We start from the raw sequence: 27995 nt of genomic DNA on the forward strand, positions 1-27995 counted from the left end.
ACATTTGAAACATGATTTTTTTTAAGCATTCGCTCTTCTTGCACACTTCCCCTTTGACAGTCTAGCACCCTGCTGCAGTTCTCATGTTGTGACTCTCCATGCACTCTGGATGAACTGCTGCTGCACCCCTCTTTGCTAATCCAGCTGAAAAACTCTCCCATTCCAGATGTAATGAACAGTGATTTTAACTGGAGAAATGTATTACTATGAAGCAACGCATTATTTGTATGAAGGCAGAGGAACACCATGCAACTTGCAACAGCAGCAGATTAATCCAGTTTTAAAAACTTTATTGTGTTGTTTAGACAAAAAAAAAGTTAATAAAAACACAATGGGGGAGTCCAGGAGGAAGAAGAGCTAAAGTCTCAAGCAAACAAGCCAGATATAAAAATCAAGGAGGACTTTCCTGGAAAATATCGCATAAAAGTTGCTGCTGCTTCTAGGTTGGTCTTCTAAAAAAACAGGGAAGAAGAAAACCTCTCCTTAAAACATCCCAGCTGATTGCGCCATCCAGGACTTGCCACGTTACAAACAGCCGCTCCCAGGCAGCAAATAGTGGGAGGGAGGGGACTGGGAATTTCCCCAGTTCAGAGTAAAGTTTGCATGTAAGCAACTCCTATACCTGCCATTTGATGACCCAAATGCTTCTCTACACTTGCCGCAGCTGGTGAGAAACAGAGTGCATAACCTCTGGGTGGAACGCAACAATCATCAACAGAGCAAATACCACCGCATGTTACACATACCCCACAATCCTGAGTCCTCTCACTCCGCAGGTCATGATTTCCAAACCAATTTCCTCATGACAGGCTGCTTAGGATCACCAAACTCACCACTTGGAATGCAGAGAGAAGAAAGACAATCTGCCCACCCACTGGCTAAAACGGACAGATCTGTTCCTAAGCAGGAGTACTGTTCAAATGCTAAGAATCAGCATGCAGGAAATGTAGCCATGTGCAGCTTCTTCCAGCAGGGACAACAAAAAACAGTTCCTGGCAACTGTTATAAAGCTTATGTTCAAGATGAACAAAAGCAATATACAATATGGGATTCCAAAACACTTTATGAAGTGGGGTAGACCTTGGAATTTCCTTGTTCTCCCTTGCTCCACAGGCAGAATTTCAAGTTGACAGTGAGGGAAGTGTGGTATTTTTAGGATGGCAGTTTAGAGATATGACACTTGCCTATACAGCAGTATTAGCTAGTAAATCTGAAAGAGAACTGAAACAGAATAAGGCTCCTTTGCTTCGAGTCTGGCCTCAAGAACACCAGTTATCTTGAGGCATGAGAGAAAAACTCATTTTGACCCCATAAGATCAGCCTTCAAGTTCCTTCTGGCACATCACAGAAGCAGTAGGGAGGAACTAAAGAGTTGTCTATCCACTCTGCTTGCAAGGGTTATCCTCCATGGGAGGCAACAGGTGGGCTAAAGGGAGAGAATGGAACAATTTGCAGTCCTGGATGTTGCAGAATTAGAAGCCTGAGTAAATCCTCAACTGGCCACTGAAGGAAAAGCAGAAGGCCTAAGCAGTAGTAGCTAGATCAGAAATTAGCTGGTGTGCAGGAAGGAAGCATTTTAAAAACAGAAGTGACTCTGGCGGACTGAAAAGAGAAAAACCTCTATTATAGTTCCATCACAGACTTGAGGTGAATGGCGGAGGCAGGAGGAAGAAGGAAAAATGAGGGCTGACACACCAACTCTGTTGACTGTGCAGTCTTGGAAAAAATAAGTATCCTCCTAGAACTTCTGGTGTCCAATTTTCAACACAGCAGGCAAAGCAAACATAGAATCTGTCTATTGGACTGTTGTCATTCAGGTAGGTGGCAGCTCCATGACGCCATCAAATTAAATACACAAAGAACGATTTTTTTCCCTCTTGCACCAGCTCCCAAAGTCCTGGGCACTATTGTAAGTGTCTGAAGAAGCACAAAAGGCTCCAATTATGCAAGAAAGGGAATGATTTACAGGTGACCAGCTCTGCTCCTATCAACCTGCAACAGCGGGATACGTCTCCCAATGATGAAGTATTCATTCACATTTTGCAATGCTCAACTGGAGCACACAACAGGTTTGCCAGAGATCTTCAGGTCATCAAAAGGCAAGAATGTAAGAATCTGCCAAGGCAAAAGGAGAGGAAACAGTAACATTAGCATTATACAAGAAAAATAGGAATCTTATTCCTAGCTATGAGGAGTCCCAGCGTAATGCATTTGTATCATGTCCTTCCTTGAAGGAGCTTGGGGTGGAGCATAAGGGTTATCCCATTTTATCCTCAGTGTCATCCTGTGACACATGTTAGGCTAAGATAAGGAATGTCTTACGCCACCCAATGAGATTCATGGTTGAGTGGTAACCGCAATACTTCAAGGACCGCCTCTCCCCACATGAACCAACCTTTGTCATGTATCTTTGGCGCCAGGGAAAAACATTCCTCTTCTTCCAGGCCTTCGGTCAATTAAACAATCTATGCCCTTTGAAACTGGGGAGAGGGGTATTATTTTTATTACTACGCTATGCATTTTTGTGTTTTATATTGTAAACTGCCCTGTGATCCTTGGATGAAGGTGGTATAGAAATTTAATAAATAGTAATAAATAATTGAATCCCTCTCTTTTAAGCTTTTGTTTTTATTATGTATTTTCTTTCTTTATATTGTGATTTTATGCTATGAACCAGCCTGAGATCTACATGTACTGTATAGGGTGGTATACAAATGTTAGTAATAATAATGCACCACCAATAGATGAGGAAAAGAGTTGTTGCCTCATCCTGACCTACATGTAGTTCTGTGTTGGCTTACATCCCTCCCTACCTGAGGAAAGGAGTTGCCAAAATGGCTCCACTGCAATGCAGCTGCTGCAGCTCCTTCCTTTGAAGAAGCTTCAGCAGTGCAATGGGACTGGAGACATGGGAGGTAGGGTTGCCAGTTTAGCAGCTCCTCCTTGCTATATGGCCTTAAGAAGAAGATTATGCCAGACTAATCTGAATTGGAAATAGTCAAATCACAGGTATGGAAGGAGAGGTGCACCTGACAATGGCCAGTTGCGAAACTCCAAACCCTGTTCATAAAGCACCTTCTACTGGTGGGTCAAAGCTTGAGAACTATGCCATACAGCCTGCACTGGTGGCCTTGCTTCAAGAGCTTGATGGGACTTGTTCAGCTTATTCCTACAAGCCCCTGATCTAGAACAGCCAGACTCAGAAAGGTTCTCACATCATCGTTTTCATCAGCCAGGTCCTGGGCCGTCTCATCCTCCATATTCCGCAGCAAGGTGTCTGCCCCCGATTGGCAGAGGATGGCAGCAATCGCAGCGTCCTTCCTGCCTACTGCTAGGTGCAGAGGGGTACAACCGTTGTACATCTGGGCATCCACCTGGGCCCCCATTTCAAGGAGGTGCTTCACAGCCATCTCGTCATGGTTCTCCACTGCCATGTGCAGGGGTGTCTTTCCGCTTGTGCCATCCTGGGACCATGAAAGCAGGGTGTCAGATCAGTCACTTCAGTGAGCCTCTGAAACAGAATCTTAAAGCGATGGAACACCCTCTAAACCAGGGACAGCAAACTTGTGGTCCTCCAGATATTGTTGGACTCAACTCCTATCAGCCTCAGCCAGCATGGTCAATAGTCTGGGATGATGGGAACTAGAGGGACATCTGTAAGGTCACAGGTCAGCCAACCCTGTCCTACACTAGAACATTTCATAGACTCATAGAAGTGTAGAGTTGAAAGGGATGCTGAGGATCATCTAGTCTAACTCCCTGCAATGGAGGAATATGCAGCTGTCCCATACGTGGATCAAACCTGCAACCTTGGCATTATCAGCACTACTCTCTAACCAAATTAGCTATCCTGTAGCCAGGATTGGAAACTGGGCCCCGCAGCATGAAGACACACTGTTCCTAAACCTCACAAATGAACACAGGAACAGGCTCAAAACATAACATGGAGTTTAAAATCTTTCTGGGATTTTAAACATTTGTGGGATTCCAGGAACCTGCACAAATTCAGATGATCTTGTGTGGGGAATCACAAAGGTATGGAACTTAGCACTTCCCCTAATCTATGTCCTGTTTCTGCAGCTGCAACACTGTCCAATGGTTATTCACTGGGAGGACTGTTAAAAATCTGCTCTGAATAAATCCAAATTATGTCCCTATAACAGATGTACTTTGCAACTTGTAACAAGTGATGTAGATCAAGCAGTTCTGCAAGCCTGTGTTTTTGCAAAGCTGCAGCTTGTTAGCTCCTGTTGCCCACCTTTTGATACTTCGCTAGGCACTTCCTACACATTTTCAGTATTAATCTCCCCTGCCACAATGGACAAACTTTTTCGCTTTCTGTATCTAATTGCCAGATCTTCTTGCTCGGCCTGATCACAAAATTACAGAGCATGTGTGGCCATACCTGAACATTGATGTCAGCTCCACTCTTCACCAACAATGCCATCAAATGCAGGTTCCCTTTCAAGGTGCTGATGTGTAGGCAAGTCAAGCCTGGAGAAGAAGACACCCCAGGAAGTTGCTATGAGGCAAGCAGCCAAACACCGGCCCCAGTGTGTCACCAGACACACACACCACCCTGATCAATCTTTACTACCTCACCTTGCCAGTTCTGGAGGTGCAAATCTTGGCGGCTTTTTCTAGCCTCCAAGGTCTTGTTGGAGATTATCCCCTGCAGCAGCAGCAGCCGCACACACTCCAGACTCTGCTGCTCACAGGCCAAATGCAGTGGTGTGTTCCCATTGCGGTCTTGCAGCGCTGTGTTCACTCCTCTCAGGACTAGTGCTTGCACCACTCTGGACTGCTCCAGGTACACGGAGAGGTGAAGCGGGGTCTGTACATGGGAAACGGAGAAGGTTATTGCAAGAGAGTGACACAGGCTTAATGGGGCTAGAGTAGAAAGGTGCAAGAGGCAGGGCAAAACCGAGACTGGCTGTATGTTGCAACTGCATCACAAAACACACACACACACAGGATTTAGGAATGTATGGGTAATTTAATATCTCAGCTGAAATCTCAGCCTTCATTTGGGGGGGGGACCCATATGCAACACCTAGTGATCCTTCAAGGGTAAGCTTCATAGAATTGTTAACATTCATGGGACAGAATTTGGATTTCTCTGGTTCTTTAGATTTCTATATAAAAATCTCAGATAGAACACACAGCCTTTGGTAAAAATGAGAGGTAGATGCTAAATTAACTTTAAAACTCACATGTTCTTTTCCTCAGAAAAAGTGCTCTTATTCAACTGGGGAAGCAGACTTCTGTGCACTCTGGCAATGCAGATTTACATCTAAGTCCACACCCCAAAGATCATTTACCCCCAATAACTAATGGGGTCAAATGACTCATCCAGATGAAGGGATGTATTCCTACTCAGGACACAAGTTGCTGCATGCAACTCAAGTTGGACTGAGGCCACTTACAAGAAGAGTAACTAGAATTAGTATTACTCATTTAATGGATTTCTGTAACAACTTTTAATGTGCATACCCTTCCAAGGTAGGTTATAACAAAAATCTATCATTGAGAAGCAACTGTCACAAATTCTCAAGGAAAACTTCCAAGACAGTCACAATAGCTTAGCTGGTTAGAGCATGGTGCCGATAATGCCAAGGTTGCAGGTTCAATCCCCACATGGGACAGCTGCACATTCCTGCATTGCAGGGGGTTGGACTAGATGATCATCAGGGTCCCTTCCAACTCTATAAGTCTGAGTCTATGAAAAAGAATCATAACCAGGGCCAGGGCCTTTTCAGTGATGGCACCGACCTGATGGAATGCTCTGTCCCATGAGACTAGGGCCCTGCAGGACTTGCTCTCCTTCTGCAGGACCTGTAAGAGTTATTCCGCCTGGCCTTCAATTTAGCCTGATCCTCCATTCCTTTTTCCCTTTTCTATGAAGAAACCTTTCTGGGTCCCCACATCTAAATACTTCCCTGGTCTCCTTGCTGGCCATAGCAGGACTAACTTGGCCAGTTAGCCCTGGCAAAGCTACATTTATGTTGTACTTTATGTTGTTTTCAAGCTGTTTTTAAGTCATTTTTAATCAATGTTTTATATTTGTTCTTAGCCACCCTGAGCCCAGTTTCTGGTCTGGGAAGGGCGGGATATTATTATTATTATTATTATTATTATTATTATTATTATTATTATTATAACAAATCTGCATATGCCTGTCCACCAGATCTAGAAAAATGAGGCAAGGAGTAAGTACAGGGGGGGAAATATTATAGCCAGAGACAAATTGCCACAAGCAAGACAGAATGACCCAGATTCCCAATTGTTTTCTTTCCTCTAGCTAGAATGGTAAAAATACTGACCATTCCCCACAGTATATCACAAACCTGGAATAAGTCATTCTGGATCTCTAAAACCTCCACTGGCAATTGGGCAATGAAGCAGAGTGCTATTGCAGGTACACAGTGAATGACTGCCAGGTGTAGCAACCTGAAAGAGAGAAAAGAGATATGAGTTTGTGGTGCAGGGCCCAAGTCATACCAACCTAGAATCACGAACAACACACTCTCCTTTAAGCATGTAAAACATTTGGGAAGTTACTTGCTTGCTCTTCACACTTAGAACAGAAAACACACACATGAGTTTACTGGACAACTGAGTCAGTTAGACCTCCCATGTATATACAGAAGTGATGACTCTTCCTGAACCACTTTACATGCTTACAACTTTTCACAGGGCGATGTACAGTTTTTCCACAGCAACTTCTTGCAATTTGTCAACCACGTATTTTCCTGGTGAACACCGTCATTTCAAGACAAAACATGTGCCTATCGAAGCATGGTGGCTGCAGAACTCATTGTGGATTCCCATCAAAGGTCCCACCAGTTTAATTCAAATTGTCAGTCGTTGACAAGATAAATACAAGCCTACCAGGAACCAACTCTAGAATCCAAGACAAAGCTGGACCCAGGAAGACAATCAACTTTGCCCTTGAACCAGGGAAAGAGAGCAGCAACAAGGTCACATACAATGAGAGGTACCGTACTAGGGACAGGGCCGGCTCTAGGTAGAGTCCCGGTGGCGCGGGACGCCAGGGCTGGTAGGTGGGGTGCCGCGCGGAAGCCATGCTGCACCCTGCAAGGGCGGGGGCGCCGGAGCGATCTCCGCCCCTCAGCGCCAGGGCGCCCGACCTGCTCGAGACTGCCCTGACTAGGGATATGTGCCAAACTCTCACAACAGCCTTTGCATGGCATCTAATCCCAGCGCAACAAGGACTGGAAATGGAGATGGCTCAACTGAATTCTTCTACTACCGTAGTTATATGAAACAGATGAGCATCAATCAAGAGTCAAGCTGCACCCATGTTCTTGAAGTAAGGGTCAATTCTAACAACCCTCTAAGCACATGACAGCTGTGGTTTTTAGAATGCTGATTAACTTCTCAAAAAGTGGCAACTGTGATTTTGTGGAAAAAGCTAATCTGTGACAACAATAGCATACCATTAACACAAATGGCCCAATGAGAGGCAGGCCATGACTGAAGTCAGCAATCCAAGGACTGTGAGAACAGACTCATGCAGAGACCCACTCCATTAAAAGCACATTTTTTCAGAAGCTTCCATATAGCTAGTTCTACCTACAGTGCAGAGATCACGGCTCAGATGGCTATACCACAGACAGGCTGCATTCATGGCAGAAGTTTCACACTAGGCCTCATCAACTCCTCTCAAGTCCAAAGAAGAGTCTGACGGAAATTCTCAAAATAATTTCTCCGCGGCAGCAGCTCTTAGGCAACTCCGCCTGTTGAATGTTCCTACCAGAACCTAAGTTCATGAATCACCTGGCAGACTGGGCAGGCTGTTGTGAGGAATTCTTGGGGAAAGTGGCTTGGTTAAAATAGCCCCAAAGAATTGTGTACAGCCTCTCGGAGAAAAGCAGCAATGGTTAAAGTTCAGGCCGGATCGCCTTGTTGGAAAGTCCCTGCTCCTGAGAGTTCTTATCTGCTACATACTTGTAGGAAGCAAGAAAGATAAACTTCAAGCCACACAAAGTCAAAATGTAAAAGATCTGCAAGGATAAACTGACCGAGAGAGAGAGAGAGAGCACATGCATGTAACAAGAGATCCTTGGAAGCTACTAAAGCTTCACATGCAAAGGTGTTCTCGAACAGAATGTGTTTGACTCCCGGAACCATTCAAAAACCAGGGTGTGGCTTCTGATTGGCTGCAGGAGCGTCCTGCATGCAGCCAATCGGAAGCTGTGGAAGCCACGCCGGACATTCAGCTTCTGAAAATTGTTCAAAAACTGGAACACTCACTTCCGGGCACCAAATGAAAGTTTTTTTAAAAAAAAATATCAAGTGATTTCTCTTTTTAAAAAGTGGGTACTCATGCATTGCCCTGCCCACATTCAGAAATAATTCCAGAACAAATACAATGCATCAGAGTCTACCAGTTTTTTAAAAAGATATATAAATGTGCTCCAGAGGGATAGTCTCCAGCAGCAAACACAGCAAAGCATCAAATGGCACTAAACACTAACAACGTTATTATTGCACAAGCTTTCATGGACTTTACTTCTTCAGAATGCCTCCTCCTCAACCTTGTGTGTGGAAACTCAAGACAACATCTGATGGACTGTAGTCCAGAAAAGCTTATGCTGGGGTGAGAAACTGCAACCCCTCCAGATGCTGGGGCTGAAGTCCAGGTGTTCAGGTGATGGAGGTAGATAGCTCAGTCAGTTAGAGCCTGGTGCTGATAATGCCAAAGATGTAAATTTGATCCCTGTATGGGACAAATGCACATTTCTGCATTGCAGGGGGTTGGACTAGATGATCCTCAGGGTCCCTTCCAACTCTACAATTCTATGATTCTATGAAACAAGCATTGCCAATGGTCAGGGATGATGGAAGCTGCAGTCCAACATTTGGAGGGCCACAGGTTCCCCGGTCTAGCTTATGCCGTAATAAAGTTTGTTAATCTTTAAAAGGGGTCACAAGACACTGCTTTTGCATAAGCATGGAACTGCTCAGCTTAACAATGTATTTATTTCCAGTAAGCTAGCCAACCTATTCAAAGTTACCATGCGCTTTAAAACAAATCTGCAATTAGAGAATCGCTTTTACTGTATTGTTGTGCAGCCCTTCTCGTTTCCAGAGCGTTTAACAAAGGGGATTTCCATAGAGGCAGAGAGAAGGGATATGGGAGGTGGTAGTGACAAGGTCATAGAGAAATCAGGAAATGAGGAGGGGGGGGGAGGAAAGGAATCAGGCACCCGTCCAAGGTACCCAAAAGCCATCACAGCAGCCGTGGCTGGGGCTGCCTAGAGGAAACTGCCCAAGCACCATTTTAAGAGGCTTCCATCTGGCAAATGGACGCTTAAGCAGACAGAACGGACGGTCTGCCGTATGTGGCTAAGGCACAGGCAAGGCCCCAGGGGAAGCCCAAGATCACATGGGCATGGGGAATCACCATTTTAAGAGGCTTCCATCTGGCAAATGGACGCTTAAGCAGACAGAACGGACGGTCTGCCGTATGTGGCTAAGGCACAGGCAAGGCCCCAGGGGAAGCCCAAGATCACATGGGCATGGGGAATTTCCCTGCCCTGCCGGAGATGTGGCCACCCACAGTTGCCTCAGCAACAAGGGGAGGGGAGAGTTGAAGGAGGCTGTGCACAGCTGCTGTCGTCCATAGAGGGCTGCAGACACTGTGGGAAGAGAGAGGCTGGGTCCTTCTGTGGATTTCTCTTTGCATTCAGTTACTTTGGCTTTATAAGGCTGCAATTCAGACACAATCAGGGGAAGTAAAAAAGGTTGCAGCTAAATAGTTTCTAAGTAAAAGATGTTAGAACTGTTCTACAAGCCACCTCACAATTCTTTAATTCATATGCAAAGTTAAGTTTACATTGGTACCAGTTTATTTCTATTTGTTCCATGGGTCTTTTCTTATAACGAAAAATTCGTCTAGCGAATCCCATAGGAATGCATTGAATTTTTTTTTGAAATTTTTTTTTGCTCATAGGAACGCATTAATTGAATTTCAATGCATTCCTATGGGAAACCGTGATTCGCTAGACGAATTTTTCATAAAACGAATTCGTCTACCGAGGCAACCTCCACTAGAAAAAACCTTTCGTTAAGCGGAAATTTCGTTAAGCAGGGCAGTCGTTAAGCGAGGCACCACTGTACACCGGTAAATTGTACTGGGAGGTTCTCTGGAAATACAGCAACAGAACAGGGAAGTTGTGTAGAAAAGGGGTAGCATGCTATGGGACAAAGGGAGATACCTAATATTAGTCACACCCAGAATAGATGCAGTAAGATCTGTGGGCATGCAATTTCCATTTATTTCCATGGGTTCATTTCAAGTATGACTTAGCTGGATATCACTCCAAATTTCCATAGATGTACCTCCTCTATTGTAGGCTCTTCCACGTCTTGTAACACTGTTTTTCATTAATGTTAGCAAAAGTGGCTGACCAGAGTATGCATAGACCTCAAACATCTCACTCTCTGGGCTGATCCTCTGACAGGTTGCACCTTCCTTGTGGCTTCCTAAGCAAGGCAATAATTGCCCAAGACCTTACTTAAATCAGCTTTGTAATTATAAGACCACAAAAGCCTTTTAAATGGGCCACCTGCCCACACATGCCCATAGTGTCACTTGATAGTATGAAACAAAGGTGGGGGAGAATGAGTTTCTTAAGTTTTACATAAACTTCCCTGACTCGCCTGGCTAAAACAAATTGCCCAAAAGCAAAGCATTAAAAAAAAACCCCACAAAAAACAACAACCCACAGTTCAGCTTTCCCCGCACAATTTGCAACTGGCCTCCATATTCAGACTTTGCAAGACAGTTGGATCTGAATTATCTAGTCCCTCAGATTTAGTAAACTCCAAATTACAACCTTAACCAGCTGCTTTTTGTGGAAACAAAGTAGGCACCTAGATTTAACACTGCAATAACTGAAGTCCCCAAACTGTTTATTCTTAAAGCAGGATGATATGAAGCACCTTAATTACAATTAGGAATATAGTGTTAAATATCTGAGTGTTCCTGTATTTTATTTTTCTTATGGCTAAAATCAATGTAAAAAGGAGAGGAAGTGTTGTGGGGGGGGGGGATTGAGAGGCTGAAGCCAGGCAATAGTTTTTGATAGGGGAATCTGAATTGAAGAGAGGCCTCTTTCCATGCCATACAGTACATGATGCCCCACCCCTACCTCTGGGCCAAACAGGTTTGGCAGGGTTTTGGAACAGTACAAAAACCTTTCAAAACCTGGCTTACCAAAGACAAAAGTGAGATGTGTGCACTGAGCAAGAGAGTATCATTTTAAAAGTCAATTTTTGAGTCTAAAAAACCCTAAAAGTATTGTAGCACTTTAAAAGGCTAATCAAAGAAATATAGCATAACCTTTCATGGACAACAGTGCACTTCAGATGCATCTGATGAAGTGGTCTGTACTCTGTGAAAGTTTATGCCATACTAACTATTCTTTAAGTTTCCACAAGACTGTTTTTGCTGGGACAGACCAACTCAGCTAGCTTCTGGTTTTGGTTCTACAATTCTTTTTAGAACAAATTCCAAAGGGCTAGCTGAGTTGGTCTGTAGAAGGGGACCCAGGCACACAGCCTACCACCCCCCCTAAAAAAAAAACCCACACCTAATGATAGTAACCTCCGCTCACCATCACGTGGTACAGAGAGAACTGGAAGAGAAAAGAACCTAATTTGAAGCAGAGAGAACTAAAGAAAGGTTAAATAATCTACAAATGCAGCATTTCATTTCAGTATTACTTGTACAGAAAATGCTGCTCAGAGGTTTTGAGAGTGTTATCAATAAAGAGACAGCAAAAATTAGCAAGAGAATTTACAGTGATGGTTTGGAATCAGACAGGACCTAAAGTCAACTGCAATAGAATCTTCTCAATCAAACATCAGTCAAAACACTCTGCTAGATGGTTCCTGTGCCTGAGTGATCTCAAACTGGAAATCAGCAAAAGACTCCATTCAAACTTGCTTCCACAAACTGTGTCCTGTTTGGTGCCAGATTACAAATGTTTCACTCGCTCTTGTTTCCAAGGATCTATTGTTACAGGCACACACACACATACACACGGTCAGTTTATCCTTGCAGATCTTTTACATTTTGACTTTGTGTGGCTTGAAGTTTATCTTTCTTGCTTCCTAACAAGTATGTAGCAGATAAGAACTCTCAGGAGCAGGGACTTTCCAACAAGGCAATCCGGCCTGAACTTTAACCATTGCTGCTTTTCTCTGAGAGACTGCACACAATTCCCTGGGGCTATTTTAACCAAGCCACTTTCCCCAAAAATTCCTCACAACAGCCAGCATGGACAGCCAAATTCCCATTCTAGGGAGAGGCTGGGCCACCATCACAAGATACCAAGCATCATTATCTGCTTCAATAACACTAAACTGAAAGATTTATCCAAAAGTTTGCTTTACTGTCTGGATCCAAATGTAATCTGTCCAGAACAGTGGGGGGGCACTTCCACACCATCTGGCCCCAAATTATTCAAGGAATGTATGAAAACAAAAACCCTTGCCATTGCACCTGTATCAATAGGTCCCCATTTCTTCGTACTTTATAGCAGAGGTGGGAGTGGGACCCAAGCACATGGGTATATTATCAATTCCTTTAGGACAGAAACCTGCCCGGCTTTGCCTCTGTAATTCTGCAAGATGCCCATTGGTGGCTGCTGCTTAACTGCAACAGAGGACATGGAGTCTGTACTATAGAATGAAGGGGTAGAATGGCATATATCACTTCAGACTACAGACTAACAATAATATTGTTCTGTTAAAAACCTTGCACATAGAAAAATCAATACAACAGGGAGGGGGCTAAGCAAGAATCTCCCACCCCAGTGTGCTAAACTTTATTTGCAAGCAGGTTTATTTTGCAGTACATAATCACTGAAATAGGGTACCCAGTACCCTTTGGCTTGAAATAGCACAGCCCAGTCTACCACCTCATTTTTCTATATGGGTAGAACAAACCTTAAAGCTCTCTCTCTCTCTCTCTCTCTCTCTCTCTCTCTCTCTCTCTCTCTCTCTCTCTCTCTCTCTCTCTCACACACACACACACACACACACACACACTAAATAACAACCTGTCAGCTACAAGCTACTTCAAATACAGGGACGTGGGTAATGCTGTAGGGACGTGGGTGGCGCTGTGGTCTAAACCACAGAGCCCTAGGGCTTGCCAATCGGGAGGTCGGTGGTTTGAATCCCTGCCACAGGGTGAGCTCCCGTTGTTCAGTCCCTGCTCCTGCCAACCTAGCAGTTCAAAAGCAGCTCAAAGTGCAAGTAGATAAATAGGTACCGCTCTGGCGGGAAGGTAAATGGTGTTTCTGGTTCGCCAGAAGCGGCTTAGTCATGCTGGCCACATGACCCAGAAGCCAATAAAGCGAGATGAGCGCCGCAACCCCAGAGTTGTCCGCGACTGGACCTAACAGTCAGGGGTCCCTTTACTTCAAATACAGTGGTACCTCGGTTTACTAACTTAATCCGTTCCAGATGTCCGTTCTTAAACCGAAACAATTTTTAAACCGAGGCGCACTTTCCCTAATCAGGCCTCCCGCCACCAGTGCCCTTCCACCATTCTGTTTCCGTTCTTAGACCGAGGTAAAGTTCGTAAACCGAGGTAAACTTCTGGTTTTGAGGAAGTTCGTAACCCGAATCATTCGTAAACAGGGCTGTTCTTACACCGAGGTACCACTGTATTGCCTTAGAAGTGAATGGTCCACCAATATCAACTTGCAAACACAAACAAGTCAACACAGAAAATGGAATAGAGATACACCATGGGAAGCATCAATTTTTACAATTTCCTCCTTCAGCTCTCTGTACTTTTCAATATGTGGGGGGGGGGAGACATAACCCCTCACTCCACCTTATAACAAAGGGAGTCATAAGCGGGGGGGGGGGCTCAGAGGCTTTGTGGGTCCTCAAGGACACTGTATTGCCAACCCAGCCGTAGAGGGGGGCTTCCCTCCCTCATTTTTTTTGTCCTTCTGCAAACCTAGTGGGGGTTCCCACAAGCCTCCTACTATCTCCCTTATGAGGTCGGATGGTACTATTTAGGCTGCAGAAGGATCCATACTCATCTCTGAACTTTGTGACCGGGAGGAATGATGATTCTAGTCCTTACTATCTGCAACAGCTGGCAGAATATCAAAGCTTGTTTGGGAGTGGGGAGGAGGAAAAAGAGAGTGAGCAGGATCCCCCATGGTTAGGAATGTGGCTTGAGAATGAGAACATACACAGCCCTGAGCATGATTCATGGAGGGACGGTGTCTACCTAGTCACAGTGAGACTAATGTGCACTTACAATAGAGGAGGAGTGGGGATATTTCAGTGTCAATGTGGGAAGTCCCTGATCATGAGGCAAGAAGGGGTGGGGGAAGGGAAGCTTCAGCTGCTGTTTACTTGGCCTGGATTTTATACAGTTCCCTCCCCACCTCACAGAACTATGCTAGGGAATAGCCCTATTTTCAGGCCCAGGCTTTAAAGCTTTAATTACCCTCTCCCAAATGTGCTGCAGTTACTAGAGAAAAGCACACAGAGGAGGAGCCCAGTTCTAATATTGGAGCCTGTTTATTTATTGTGCAAGAGCTACTTGCGCCGTTTCCTCCCTTCTTCCCATCCCCTCAGCTCAGCCTAGCAGTACACAACCCAGCTCTGACACTGTACAAAAGCAAATACAAACCCATCTAAACAAAACACACAAAGCACTTTGGCCTTATCACCTCAGTAGCTCTCCTCTCCTGCATTCTTTCTGTAAACCAGGTGCAATACTACCACTGTAATATCAAGGATGGGAAACTGTGGCCCAGAGTACCATCAGCTGAATATATACAGTGGTACATCGACTTACGAACAACTCGACTACCGAATTTTCTGACTTACGAATGGGGCAAATGGCCGCATGCTTACGAATTTCTCAACATCCGAACGGAAACCGTGGCAGTTCTAGATGGGGTTGCTTCGCCTTACGAATTTTTCCATTTCTAATGCATTCCTATGGGAAATTGCGTTTCCAATGGCGCTTTTCGACTTACGGATTTTTCGACCTACAAAGGTGCCTTCGGAACGGATTGAATTTGTAAGTCGAGGCACCACTGTATTATGAGACTGGGACTAGGCCTTCCTGCATAACAAGGTCCATGCATTCCTTTGTGTCTCTACTGTGCCTTTTAGGTAAAGGTAAAGGGACCCGTGACCATTAGGTCCAGTCGTGACCGACTCTGCGGTTGCGCGCTAATCTCGCATTATTGGCCGAGGGAGCCGGCGTATAGCTTCCAGGTCATGGGGCCAGCATGACAAAGCCGCTTCTGGCAAACCAGAGCAGCACATGGAAATGCCGTTTACCTTCCCGCTGTAGCGGTTCCTATTTATCTACTTGCATTTTGACGTGCTTTCGAACTGCTAGGTTGGCAGGAGCTGGGACCAAGCAACGGGAGCTCACCCCATCACAGGGATTCGAACCGCCGACCTTCTGATCAGCAAGCCCTAGGCTCAGTGGTTTAACCACAGCGCCACCTGGGTCCTTTTAGCAAACCTCTAACACACAACACTCAGCTTGGATAGCTCAGTTGGCTAGAGTGGGCTGCTGACAATGCCAAGGTTGCAAGTTCGATTCCCGTATGGAACAGCTGCATATCCCTGCATTGCAGGGGGTTGGACTAGAATCTTCAGGGTCCCTTCCAACTTTACAATTCTATGATTCTATGTCACTATTCACAGTTCAGAGCGACAAAGAAGATGCCTTTAAAACAGCTTCCCAGTGCTTCACATTGAACCATGTATGGTACAGCAGAGGACTCTGGGGGCAAAACTGGTCATTCCTTCTCCAAGCCAGTCAGGAGCTGATGGGAGATCAATAAAGGGTCTGGGTATTAAAAGAACTGATTCAGGGCCTATGTCCTCACTCTGTTTATAACCCAAGAAGCTACCACTTACCAAATCAGATTAGCACAATATTGCATATCTTCCCCTGGAGTAAGCTTCAGGCTTGTGGGATCTACTTCTTTTGTTCTCTTTAGTGTTAAAATAAAAACCTCCAAAAGCCACCAGCTTTGTACAAAAGGCATGCACTTAGGGAATTCTGAGCCCAGGAATTTGCTTTGGAGAGTAGAAGTGAACAGAGCTCAGTCTGCTCACACAAAAATTCATTCCTGCTTACCCCAAGTGTTTTTTTATTCCAGTACAGTACTATAATTTTAGGGTGCAGAGTCATTTTGTCTCTGCAGTTGAGAATCAGAAATCCTCGCTGATCTACTGCAAATCACCCAGAGACCTGCCTTCTACTCACCCCCAAAACACCCCCAGGGTCTCGGGCAGAGGAGTGGCCTTTTCTCATCTTCTGAACTTTCTATGTGGAAATGCCAGGGACCTTCTGCATCCAACGCACATGTTCCACTGCTGAGCAACAGTCCCTCCTCAAATAAGTTCTGCTTTGTTGACTTAACAGCATAAGTTACAAACTCTTATAATAAGCAACAGAAACTGAATACAAGGAATGACACTATTCATCCACTCTGGTGCTCCCCCACACACACCTTAGGAAGTAAGATAGGAAATGAAAGCAAATGAACCATTTATCCAATAATAGCGATGGAAAAAATGAAATTAAAAAATAATAGTGATTAAAGGGAAGGAAAAAAGGGGGCTAAGAAACTGAACCAAACAATACACACTGTTGATACCAAGAAGCCAATAGACTCTCCAGAAAAATAAAAGAGGGGAATTCCACACTTGTCCAGTGCATACTTTTTAACTGCCTTAACTGACCTCTTTTACCAAGGAATTAAACTGCCCGACAGTAACCTTTTTACAATACTGTGGTATCAATACACACCTCTCTCTCTCTCCTAATCAACACTTTCCTCCCTGCTATTCCAGTTTCTCAGCTTCCTTGCAGTATTATATACCTGACTAATTAACTGTGCCTGGTGGCCTAACATTACCAAGGTGGCAGCTGTAGATTTTAGAGCATGGGTATCCTAAAGGTGAGGAATGGGAGTTGCTCTTGCCCACAGGGACAAAGACCTGTTTTGGAAACACGCTCTTTTCCTAAAAACGAACAGTCACCAAACTGAGTTATTTCAACCCTCTCTATTTCAAACCTCTTTGGATTTCCATAACTGCTCCCGCCAAACCTTTTCATATTGTGGAATTTTCCCATCAGTTTCAGGAAACAAAGATCACACGAGAGACTCCTGCAGGAAGGACTATGAAGGATAAGTACATAAAGGGACATTTGTGAAGAGTGCCCTGGGCCTTTCACACTGATGGGGAAATCTGGGAACAGAAGCCCTTCCTTTCAAAGAGGAAGCCAAAGGCAACACCAGTGAAAATATAATGTCAGAGACTTCAGAGGCTTTTCAGTATTAATACTGAAGCCACATTTGGTCTGCTGCTCTTTTTTAAAAAAAAGGCCCATCTGGGATCATCTGTGAAAGCCTTCTTGTGTAATAAGCTCACATCGCTATGTCATTTAAGCGGCACAGAGGTTAATTGAACTAAAACTGCAGCACCCAATCTACAAAGGCAGCAAATTCATAATATTGAGGAATTTTGTGATAGGTCTCACTCAGTGGAATAGATCCTAAAAGCTTCCGGGTGCACTAGCTACTAATCCAAGGTAAACATAGTATTGGACAGCACAATTTTAAGGAAAAATGGGATTGGCACCATATAAGCAGTAGGTAGTCTTCAGCACACAGGCAGAAGGTGTAGTTTTTCCTAAGCCACACTCATTTGTCTATCACCTGTGGTCTTATGATGCATGTGGCAGATAAACCTGAAGGGTGAAACTGAACAGAAATCATTTTTCTTTTCCACCCTCAGGTAGAGCTCAGTGCTTGTCAAATTTGGCGCCTTTATCTGTTGCCCTGCACAACAGAGCCTAAGAGTGCACTCCTAGTCTTTCCTTTGCAAACAAGTTCCTGCTCTCTCTTTAGGAAATAGAAAGCTTTTAAGTTCTTGAACAAAGTGCAGGATATAAGAAGCTTTTATGTTTAAAATGACAAGATAAAAATGCAACTCATTTAAAAAAATAACCATGATTTAATCATCTTTCCTTTGCAGATGACTATGGCAAATTGGGTTTCTTCCAATCAATGGCAAGTCCAATCACTGGAAAGGGAATGACAAACATGCACATCTGCATATGAGGAAGAGCTAAAGTATTTGGATACAAGTCCTTCCAAGATTCCTCATTCACTCAGATACCTTTCTCTACACAGGAAACAAGAGTGAAAGATGGCGGCTTTCCCCAAGACTGACAAACTGGATCAGTGCCAGAGGTGGTACATAAATCTAGGCCTCCTGAGGTCTATCCAGGTAACTCAAGACTGCCGCACAGTGACTCTGTGTAGCTAGATAACTGGAGAATTCACAGAATCCTTAACATTATGCATACCTACATGTTATTACTTGCCCCAGCATCTTACCTTGCAAACATGCCAATTAGACTGGCCCATTTTGGCTGGGCAATGTTCCCATGAACTAGTGCCTCACTGGCATGGATTCATTTCCCAGATGCTTGGGAATGCCAAGTTGCTGAATGGTAACAGTTGTTAATGTTTGCTTTCTTCTATAGCAAGCCAAGGAGGTACTTGCAACAGCAGAATGCAAAATTGCTCCACCACAACCTGCTGGTCTAGTGGAAATAATGAAAAGCCATGATAGTTTATTTCACTTGAAGGAGGCCAGGGGGCACTAATAAAACTTTGTCATAAAAGTGACTGGGGGAGGGGGGAGATCGCATGTTCTAGCAAGTGCTGTCTTTGCAATTAAAACATTTCTAGATAACAGCACTGATTGCCCTTGGTCTTGGCTTATTTTTAAAATCCTGAACAGTTTAAGCCCTGGATATATTTGAGACCCAAACCCAGAACTCCACCTATGAGATGCCAGCCAGGGCCGGCTCTAGGTAGAGTCCTGGTGGCGCGGGGTGCTAGGGCATCGGGCCGGTAGGCAGGGCGCTGCACGGCAAAGCCGCGTGGAAGCCATGCTGCGCCCTGCGAGGGCGCCGGAGCGATCTCCGCCCCTCAGCGCCAGGGCGCGCGACCTGCTCGAGACTGCCATAATGCGAGCACTCAAAATACTTCATGTAATCTGGAATTCTGATCTACCTGGAGTTAAGCGAGTGATCATTCATTTGCTGTAGCAGATTCTACCATGGAAGCTTGCTCTTCCCAACCCTCCATTACTCTCCATTCCTCCCTTCTCACCACTACAAACTGCTAGAAAATAGTTCTTAGACCTGGTCTACACATTAACGGAAGAGCCTAGGGCTTGCCGATCAGAAGGCCGGCGATTCGAATCCCCGTGACGGGGTGAACTCCCGTTGCTCGGTCCCACCTCCTGCCCACCTAGCAGTTCAAAAGCATGTCAAAGTGCAAGTACGGTAGATAAATAGGTACCGCTCTGGCGGGAAGGTAAACGGCGTTTCCGTGCGCTGCTCTGGTTTGCCAGAAGCAGCTTAGTCATGCTGGCCACATGACCCGGAAGCTGTACGCCGGCTCCCTCGGCTAGTAAAGCGAGATGAGCGCCACAACCCCAGAGTCGTCTGCGACTAGACCCAATGGTGGGGGGTACCTTTACCTTTAAGATAGTAGAATGGAATGTTTCACTTCTGGCTGCAAATGGGAACCATAAATTTGAACCCTTCTGTATGGGAAAATCCCATGCAAAACAGAAAATTAACAAATCAGGGAAAGTACCTTCCTCCCTGTGCAAGATGGTTAAATTGCAAAGTGTCCCGCACCTGTAGTGACCGTGCCATTCCAGGTTTCTACTGCCTGTATAGATCAGGCTTCATTTAAGTGCATTTTAGAGATGTCATGGTAAGTTTCCAGTAGGGTTGCCAGACTCAATAGTGGACAGGACTTCTGTGCCTTTAATTGCCCTGCTCTCTTTTGAGTATGGAAACCTTAAAGAGAAACCAGCAGACCCTTTGCTTGGAAATTAAACAAAGGGTCTGCTGGTTTCTCTTTAAGGTTTCCAGACTCAAAAGAGAGCAGGGCAATTAAAGGCACAGAAGTCCTGTCCACTATTGAATCTGGCAACCCTAGTTTCCAGTCAGTATCTTCCCTTCCCTTCTAAAATGTGTGCTTTAATATTTTTTGGCACTGCTGGAATTAGTAAGCTATGTTTTGTAAAGCAAACTGAGTATGAGTTGCCAATGGTGCTAAAAAATAAGACTTGGATGGGCAGTAACATCTGATAGCTACAGATGTCAGCTTCTGTGTATTGAGAACTCAGTGCATGCTCCTTCCAGCTCAACTTCTAAAATCCATGGGTGACAGAAATGAAGCATGAATGCCCAATGTAATTGCCACTGAATTTAGCACAGTCAGTTCCAAGGTGTACACATCCTGAAGCCAAAAATTGAGTCAACACATTTAGAAATCTAAAGAAGAACAGTCATCATGAAATTCTTTACCTTGCGGTTCTTGAGACATTTGTGTAAGTGATATCAGCCATGTGGCTAGAAGCATCTTTGGAATGAAAGCAGAAATTCAGAATCTCCCATCCACAGGACATGCACACCCACCATGGACTAGAAGATGAGAATCAAGATATTGGAATGAAACATTAGCCCTTGCAAAGTCTTATCAGACTATTCAGTCTGTATTACAGAGATTTCCTACGCAATGGGAGTTTGGGTCCTCTTCTTCTAAAGCATCCAAGAAGATTTCTGGAAGTTTTCATCTTAAGAGAGTCCCTCTGCTTTAACATCTCCTTGCATAAATTAGATATTCACCATAAGTTTCCCCATTCCACTCCCTCCTCCAATCACAGAAGAGCTACACACTTCCATTACAAATACTTGCTCAGCCTCCTGCATAGGCAATGAGCTAATTCCACTGTGCAAGAACTTCTGGGGGTGGGGGAATTATTATGATCTCTCCATCTCCTCATGCATTAAAAGCATGTGCAAGGGGGTTGTGCTGCCCATCCTAATCAATACACATGCTTGGCAGTTTCGCTTGTACTTGCACATGGCCTCTCCCAAGATCTGCACAAGGCTCCTCCACACGAGAGCATATCTAGATTGGCCCAAGAGTCTCTTCACACAAAGGCAGCACAGGGGGCATGGCAGGTGACAGAAGAGCTGGGCTAGCCAGCACAACTCCTTCATGCATGCTTTCCATTTGGAAGAGGAATAATGCAAACTTCCTTTATGTCTCTCATATATGCTAAGCCTCCGGCTGCCACCTGGTCTATACCAAGTGCCTTCTAACTGCAACTATTACAAAACTCAGCATCTTTTTTCCCACTGAAAGATTCTAAAACAACCCAACATCTGCATGGTAATCATTTCTAGTTGTACCACGTAAGACTAATTTAGGATTATGCTGGAGAAGCACCGTGAATTCTCTGAAGATAATAACGATTCTCTCAAATCTAGACACGTCACAGGACAGCAAGTCTCTTAACTGATGCTTCAGCAGTCCTAGCTTCTTATCAGTTGATTAGGCCTGCCTTGGATCTTATTTTATTTTATTTATTTTATTTTATTGTTCTACATAAAGTTTATATGCCGCTTGAGTGTAGGAAAACCTCAGCAGTTTACAAAAGATAAAACAGTAAAATAAAATACCAAAATAAATCCCAACCTTACTTTAAAACATACAAAAGTTAAAATACTAAAACAAACTAAAATACCACATCTTTCCACACTTGTCTAAACCAGAATGTTTTTTTGCAGGTGCCAAAACAGTTAAGACCACTTAAGATCCTTCTTTTTGAAGATGCACATATATGGGATAGCTCAGCTGGTACAGCATGAGACTTTATCTCAGGGTTGTGGGTTTGAGCCCCACATTGGACAAAAGATTGCTGCATTGCAGAGGGTTGGACTAGATGACCCTCGTGGTCCCTCCCAACTCTATGATTCTGTTGCAGCAGGAACCTCTTAGAAGAGGCATTTTCTCCTGTGTTAAAGTGGAGGGCATGCATGCTATCTGCATGTTTTTTGTAAGTACTCATACTAAAAACAACGTAATTTTAAAAAAATAAAGTGCATTGCACAAATTATTCTGAGATGCCTCCTTGGTTGATTAACACAGCAGCTTTGATTAAGCCAATCTAGATCAGTAAAAGGCTACAGCTCTACTGCACAAAGCTATTGTCCTCCTTTGTTCGAGGCTTAAATTTGAGCATCCCACAAGAGCCACATGTTCCAGGCAAGGCAGGAAAACCTAAGCAGTTTTTTAAACTATCGCTTGCCTACAGGCACCACCACATAAAGAGCCCACACCCCCCAACCCAACCCCTATCAAGACAAGCTTTAAATATACTCACTGACCTTCCAAGTCTCTGCTCTACAAACCTCAGCCTAGAAGTCACCGACACGTGATTTCCCATCAGTCAGTAGAGCATATGGTACTTAACCACATCCCACAGTTAGGCTTCCCTGCCGTCGCCTACTCCCACTAGAGACCACATGCATATTCGGTCCTACCAAAATAGATACAACTGTTTCCATACAGTAAAAAAAAAGGTAGTTGTCTTCTCATTGCCACTCAGGTTGGGGAATCCTGTGCCTCACTAGACCAAGCAGCTACGAGGCAAAACAAAATGGCAGCCACACACAACTGATATCTGGGACCCACACCTTAGGAACTTGAAATTGGTCAGTATTGCACTGCCAGATTAGAAGAATTCCTCACAGTGGAATTTCATTCCCTATCAGTGGGGACTAGAGGTCAACATTATCTTTTTCACAGCAGTTTTTCTCCTCACACTGTGTAACTAGCCATCCTCTAGCAGTAGGTAGTGGGGAACCTTATGCACTCCAGACACTGTTAAGAGTTCGATTCTCATCATCTTTGACTGTGGGTGATGTTGGCTTTGGCTGACAGGAGTTGTAACCCAACAACTTGTGGGAGGGCCGCAGGTTTCCCAACCCGGTCTTGTTGACATCACACCTTGAGTCGTGAGGGTCTTCACTGCCTTGCACTTGCAAACAGAACTCTCCATGTATTAAGAGTCCTATCCAACACAAAGAGGGTTCTGTGCTGAACAAAAAAAACAACGGAAGCATTATCCTGCTTCAAGAATGCTGGAGTCGGATTTTGAAGGTCTCAAGTTTTAGCCACTTAAAAGGAGTTTTAACTAGCTTTAGTAAATCACCACTATCCACCGGGGTGGCCTGGACTACAGCAGGATTACAGTGGACGCTCGGGTTGTGAACATGATCCATGCGGGAGGAACATTCGCAACCCGCAGTGTTCGCAACCCCCAGCACCGCGTCTGCGCATAGCATGATTTAGCGCTTCTGCGTGACCGCCGAAACCTGGAAGTAACCCGTTCGGGTACTTCCGGGTTCGGCACGTAACCCGAGGTATGACTGTACATGCAAACCTTTTCAATAGTTTCATTTCTAGGAAATGTGGATGAAGTGGGCCCAGAAAACCCTCCAAGAATTCTGGATTCAGGAAAAAGAATAGGGTTGCCATATGCCCAGAATTTCCCGGACATACCTGGAATACTGCAGTCAAGAGCAGTGTTCGGGTGGAAATAGTCAAAATGCCTTGGAAAATCCGGATGTATGGCAACCCATGTCAGCAGTGTCAACAACTTTTGTGTCCGGATTTTCACTTGTTGAAATATGGCAACCCTATACAAAGATCCATTTAAGTCCCCTTTGCAGGTCTACTGTGGAATGTACTACAGTTGCAGAATTCAGAACACCTGGACAAAGAGGGATCAAGGAGAGAAGAAGAAAGAATAGGTGTGTGACTGGAGAGCAAACATGTGTAGAAAAACTTGGAGAACAGCGTGAAGACCTGGGTAAAATAAAGTATCATAGGAGGGAAGGAGGGAGGAATTAACACCATAGCTGCCATGTTTTCCCTTTTCTTGCGAGGAAGCCTATTCAGCATAAGGGAATTTCCCTTTAAAAAGGGGAGAACTTGGCAGCTATGATTAACACACATTTCTTGAGTTTATAGCCACCCTTTTGAAGGGTGGGATATGTACCCCATAAAACAAACAAAAAATGCAAGAGAGTAGCTACGTGTTGAATCTGAATCTGAACAAATGCACATACTCCACTGAAAAGTGCTGCACAGGAGGAATAGGAACATTCTATTCATGATGGACAATTCACACATGGAAGACATCACTTGATGTACATGTGTAAACCAACATTGAGCATGTTGTTTTTGGTACAACAGACCAACATAGCTCCAACAAGCACACATGCAATTTGAAATGATTTAAAAACACCAATCCAATTCAGAACCATCTCCATTCTCACTATGGCAGCTGTTAAAAAAACAAAAAACAGGAAGCAGAAATCTGAAGCCACAAACTTCTGTTCTTTCATCACTAGAACTGTTACAAGGAAGTGATATTGTTCAGTGGAGATTGCTGAGAAACCATGAATAAAGTAATTCCCACTCTGCCACTTAGGATGCTCTCAGCCAAAGGGAACACTGCTGGCCAGCTATTGCCCAGAGTGGCTGGGCAACCCAGTCAGACGAGAGGGGAATAAATAATAAATGATTACTGCTGTTCTTCTTTTGAGTAAAACAAGGCAACAAGTTCAAATAGATCATTCCATGTGGCATCATGTGGCTCCAAAACTTTGGCCACCTCATGAGAAGAGAAAACTCCCTGGAAAAGACCCTGATGTTGGGAAAGACTGAGGGCACAAGGAGAAGGGGACAACAGAGGACGAGATAGTTGGACAGTGTTCTCGAAGCTACAAACATGAGTTTGACCAAACTGCGGGAGGCAGTGGAAGACAGGAGTGCCTGGCGTGCTCTGGTCCATGGGGTCACGAAGAGTCGGACACGACTAAATGACTAAACAACAACAACATAAGGCATCAGGTGTTGTCACTGTCTTGACTCCTGGAGGGGACACCTCTCACTGCTTCTACCCAAGCCTCCAAACTAGGAGAGGCGTGGAAAGCACTTGCAAAATAAGATGCATCTTCTTGTTTCCCCATCCCCGCTACAAACAATAGATTAAGTTAGAGACTTCCCCCACCATCTAATTTCAAACTTAGCATTCCCCGCCCTCCATAGCTATAGGAGGTAGGAGAACCAGCAGGCCTGTGTTTGAAAACTGCAGGTTCCTGACAAACTCAGAGCTGGAGGCGGAAGTGATTTAATGGTGTGAAGGAGAGAGCAGAAAGGAAGTTTTGAACTCTTCCCCCATGCCCAGACTTTCCCCCTGGCAGGGCCTACTTTTCATGTCAAGTCCAAAGGCAAAAGCAAAAGCAACATGGGATAGAAAGGTGACTCAAGAAAAAAAGGATGCATGGATGAGGGTTCAGCAGCTACTGCACCAGCAGCAGCCACTCATTCCACACCAAGCTGTCCCCATGCTGCCATTTAAATCTGTTCAGCACACAGGTCACACTGCCATAGTGTCTATAGTTAGCCCAGCCACGCCAGAGTGGAAACTGGAAACATCCAACAGGCTGGAAAAAGCAGAAACGGCTCATCAGGGATGCAGGATCAGGAGGAAGTTAGGAGGCCACGGATGGTGAAGCTTATTACTTCCTGCTTGATATGAAACCCCCCCTCTCCAAATGTACAGGATTCCATTTTACACACACAAAGCCCCCAAGAACGAACCTAAAAGCTCCAGAAAAGCATGTCTCAGATCAGAGCCCCAAGAGAAACTAGCACTACTACATCACAGAAGTCATGTGGGCTTGAGATGTTTGCCTTTCACACTACAGTACTAAGTCATCAAACTTGCCTCTACTCTACAAAGAAGACTATAAAAAGCATAAATGACTTAGAGGTCATGGAAAACTTAATGGATGCCCCAATTTCACCACTTCTTTTTCTTTTAAGGCAAGAACATCTTGCTCAGAAGCAGACTCCCAGTAAGCATCCCCATGCTACGTTGGTTGTGCAATTGGAAATGTGAACTATTGCTTCCCAAAACTCCATGGATCTTTCAGCCAGAGAGCCAAGGTGATATGAGGGGGCTGGATTTGGAGTCAACACCCCCAACCTTTTAGAGTGCCTTGGCAACTCATTCTGAGCCTCTTGCTCTTTCCACATGCCTTACTCCACTGGTTTGTTGTGCAGATGAAGCCGTAAAAGATCGGGGATCATTGCACCAATGATCACAGCAGAGTTTATATGTTCAATCTATTTTCCAATGAATAAGGAACTGAGCAACTCCCATGGAAAAATAAAACTGATACTAAAACTGCTGCCAAACAGGTTTGCAGAAGGTTGTGAGGGAAGGAACAGAAAGAGGTGCCAAAATAACCCCCTCCTCCCAATATCCATTCAACCCCAACCTAGTCCTACATTACATTTAAGGAATTTCAGAGAAACCTTTCCCAACTGCCTGCATCATATACTTATTGACAAAACACGCTTTTGACACTTTTTGAAGTGATACAGCTGGATCTGAAGGGCTACCCCATATCTGCAGACAAGAAGGTCCCATATAAACAATGAGCTGCTTTTATTTTAGAGAACATGGCACTTTTTAGGCTGTGTCTAGACAAAGGCTGAATACTGCAAACTGGGCATTTACACCACGATTTTGTCCAGAAACGTAATGTATTGGCAGGTGAGGAGGATGAGGAGAGAAATACGGTAAATTATTTTGATTGCAGCAACGCTACATTTAAGCTGCAAAAAAAAAAAAAACCCAAAACCAAACTTGTATGCATGAGGATCAGCGATACCACAACACCCTTGTGTCGGGAAGCACCCTTAAGGTGTTCCTTGAGTTTGGAAATGTTGACTGAGCTAGTAACGTCACCCCTCCACCCACACGCGACTCTCTAGTAGTTTCCCCGTATTCCCCAGAGTGCAGAAAGCACGCGCGCAGGTGTCTGCCCCCGTGTGCACGCGCTCTTCGCTGTTTGATGTGAAGCAGACGCCCCCACTCGCCCAACCTGCCCCACCCGCTCGCCGACTTTCAAGTCTCCTGCCTCCCACGGACTGAAACAACCACATGAGAACGAGCTGGGGCCACTCACGTGTCTCCGTCCTCCGAGACGAAAGCGAACGTCTCCAGCAGCAGCTGCTGGCGGACCCTTTCGGCCTCTTCCTCCTCCTCCTCCTCCTCTTCGCCAGGGTGCCGAGGGGTCTCCCCCAGTCCCGCCAAAGACTCGACGAGCGAGGAAGAGCCGTAGCTGGAATCGAGCCGCTCGTCCGGCTCCAAGGAGGCGTCCGACGCCGAGCCCTCCTTGCCTGCGTCCGCGTCCGGGAGATCGGCAGCCTTGTCCGAGCGGACCCCTCGGGCTGCCGACGACCGGGGCACGCCTTCGGCCAGCTGGCCCTGCAGGGAGCGGATGGAGCCGAGGCCGGAGTCGCACTGCCCTTCTTCCAGGTAGACGCCGCCTTCCACCTGCACGTCCTTCTTGCCGTCGCAGCAGCTCCGGGTTTCCGACATGGTGGCGGCGGCGCAAGCAGCGGGAGGGGCGTCGAGGCGGGAGGCAGAGCGGAGCTGCTCGGGGCCCTGGCGGCGCCTAAAGGCTGGAGCAGAGCCGCGTCCCAGGAAACCCCGGCGGGAGGAAGCGCGGAGGGCGCATAGCCGAGGAGGAGAGGGCGATGCGGCGCGCGTGAAAGAGCCGCGGGGGCAGCAGCCCCGACGCTTAACCAGCCTGACTCCGCCCACCTCCGCCGGAGCCAAGCCCGCCTCCGAGGGAACAGGTGCCGCCTAGCGGCAAGACAATGAACATGAATACGCTCCGGCGCACATGCAGCCAAGCTGTATGCCCGGCGCGACGCACACGTGTCCGCGCATGTACGTGCGAAAGGAGCCCTGGGTAGACTTTGCACCGTCCGTATACGAAAGCAACGCCGAAGCCCCTATTCGGGATTTTGAACCCACGGACACTGGAAAGGTGGAAGGAATAAGAGATCCCGCAAGCTTGGGTCGCTCATGGTGCCGGGTTTTCTGTATCAGTTTGAAGGAGGGGGCTATGCAAATGAAAACGTAGGACCATATTATGCGGGAAGAGTCAGGGTATCTAGATGCGAAAGAGGACTAACTTCTTG

The 27995-nt window shown here is 45.4% G+C and overlaps 1 protein-coding gene across 1 annotated transcript; it reads right to left on the minus strand.

The window, feature by feature from the left end:
- Window positions 1-273: 273 nt before the first annotated feature.
- NFKBIE (NFKB inhibitor epsilon) lies at window positions 274-27620 on the minus strand. The gene is made up of 6 exons (XM_035108161.2): window positions 26972-27620; window positions 6348-6450; window positions 4603-4834; window positions 4406-4494; window positions 3216-3464; window positions 274-2115 (listed from the first exon to the last, which is right to left on the minus strand). Exons 1-6 carry the CDS (start codon window positions 27385-27387, stop codon window positions 2050-2052), a joined length of 1155 nt encoding a protein of 384 aa, XP_034964052.2. The 5' UTR covers window positions 27388-27620; the 3' UTR covers window positions 274-2049.
- Window positions 27621-27995: the final 375 nt, after the last annotated feature.

Source organism: Zootoca vivipara, chromosome 3, assembly GCF_963506605.1.
Source record: "Zootoca vivipara chromosome 3, rZooViv1.1, whole genome shotgun sequence".
Taxonomy (NCBI): Eukaryota; Metazoa; Chordata; class Lepidosauria; order Squamata; family Lacertidae; genus Zootoca; species Zootoca vivipara.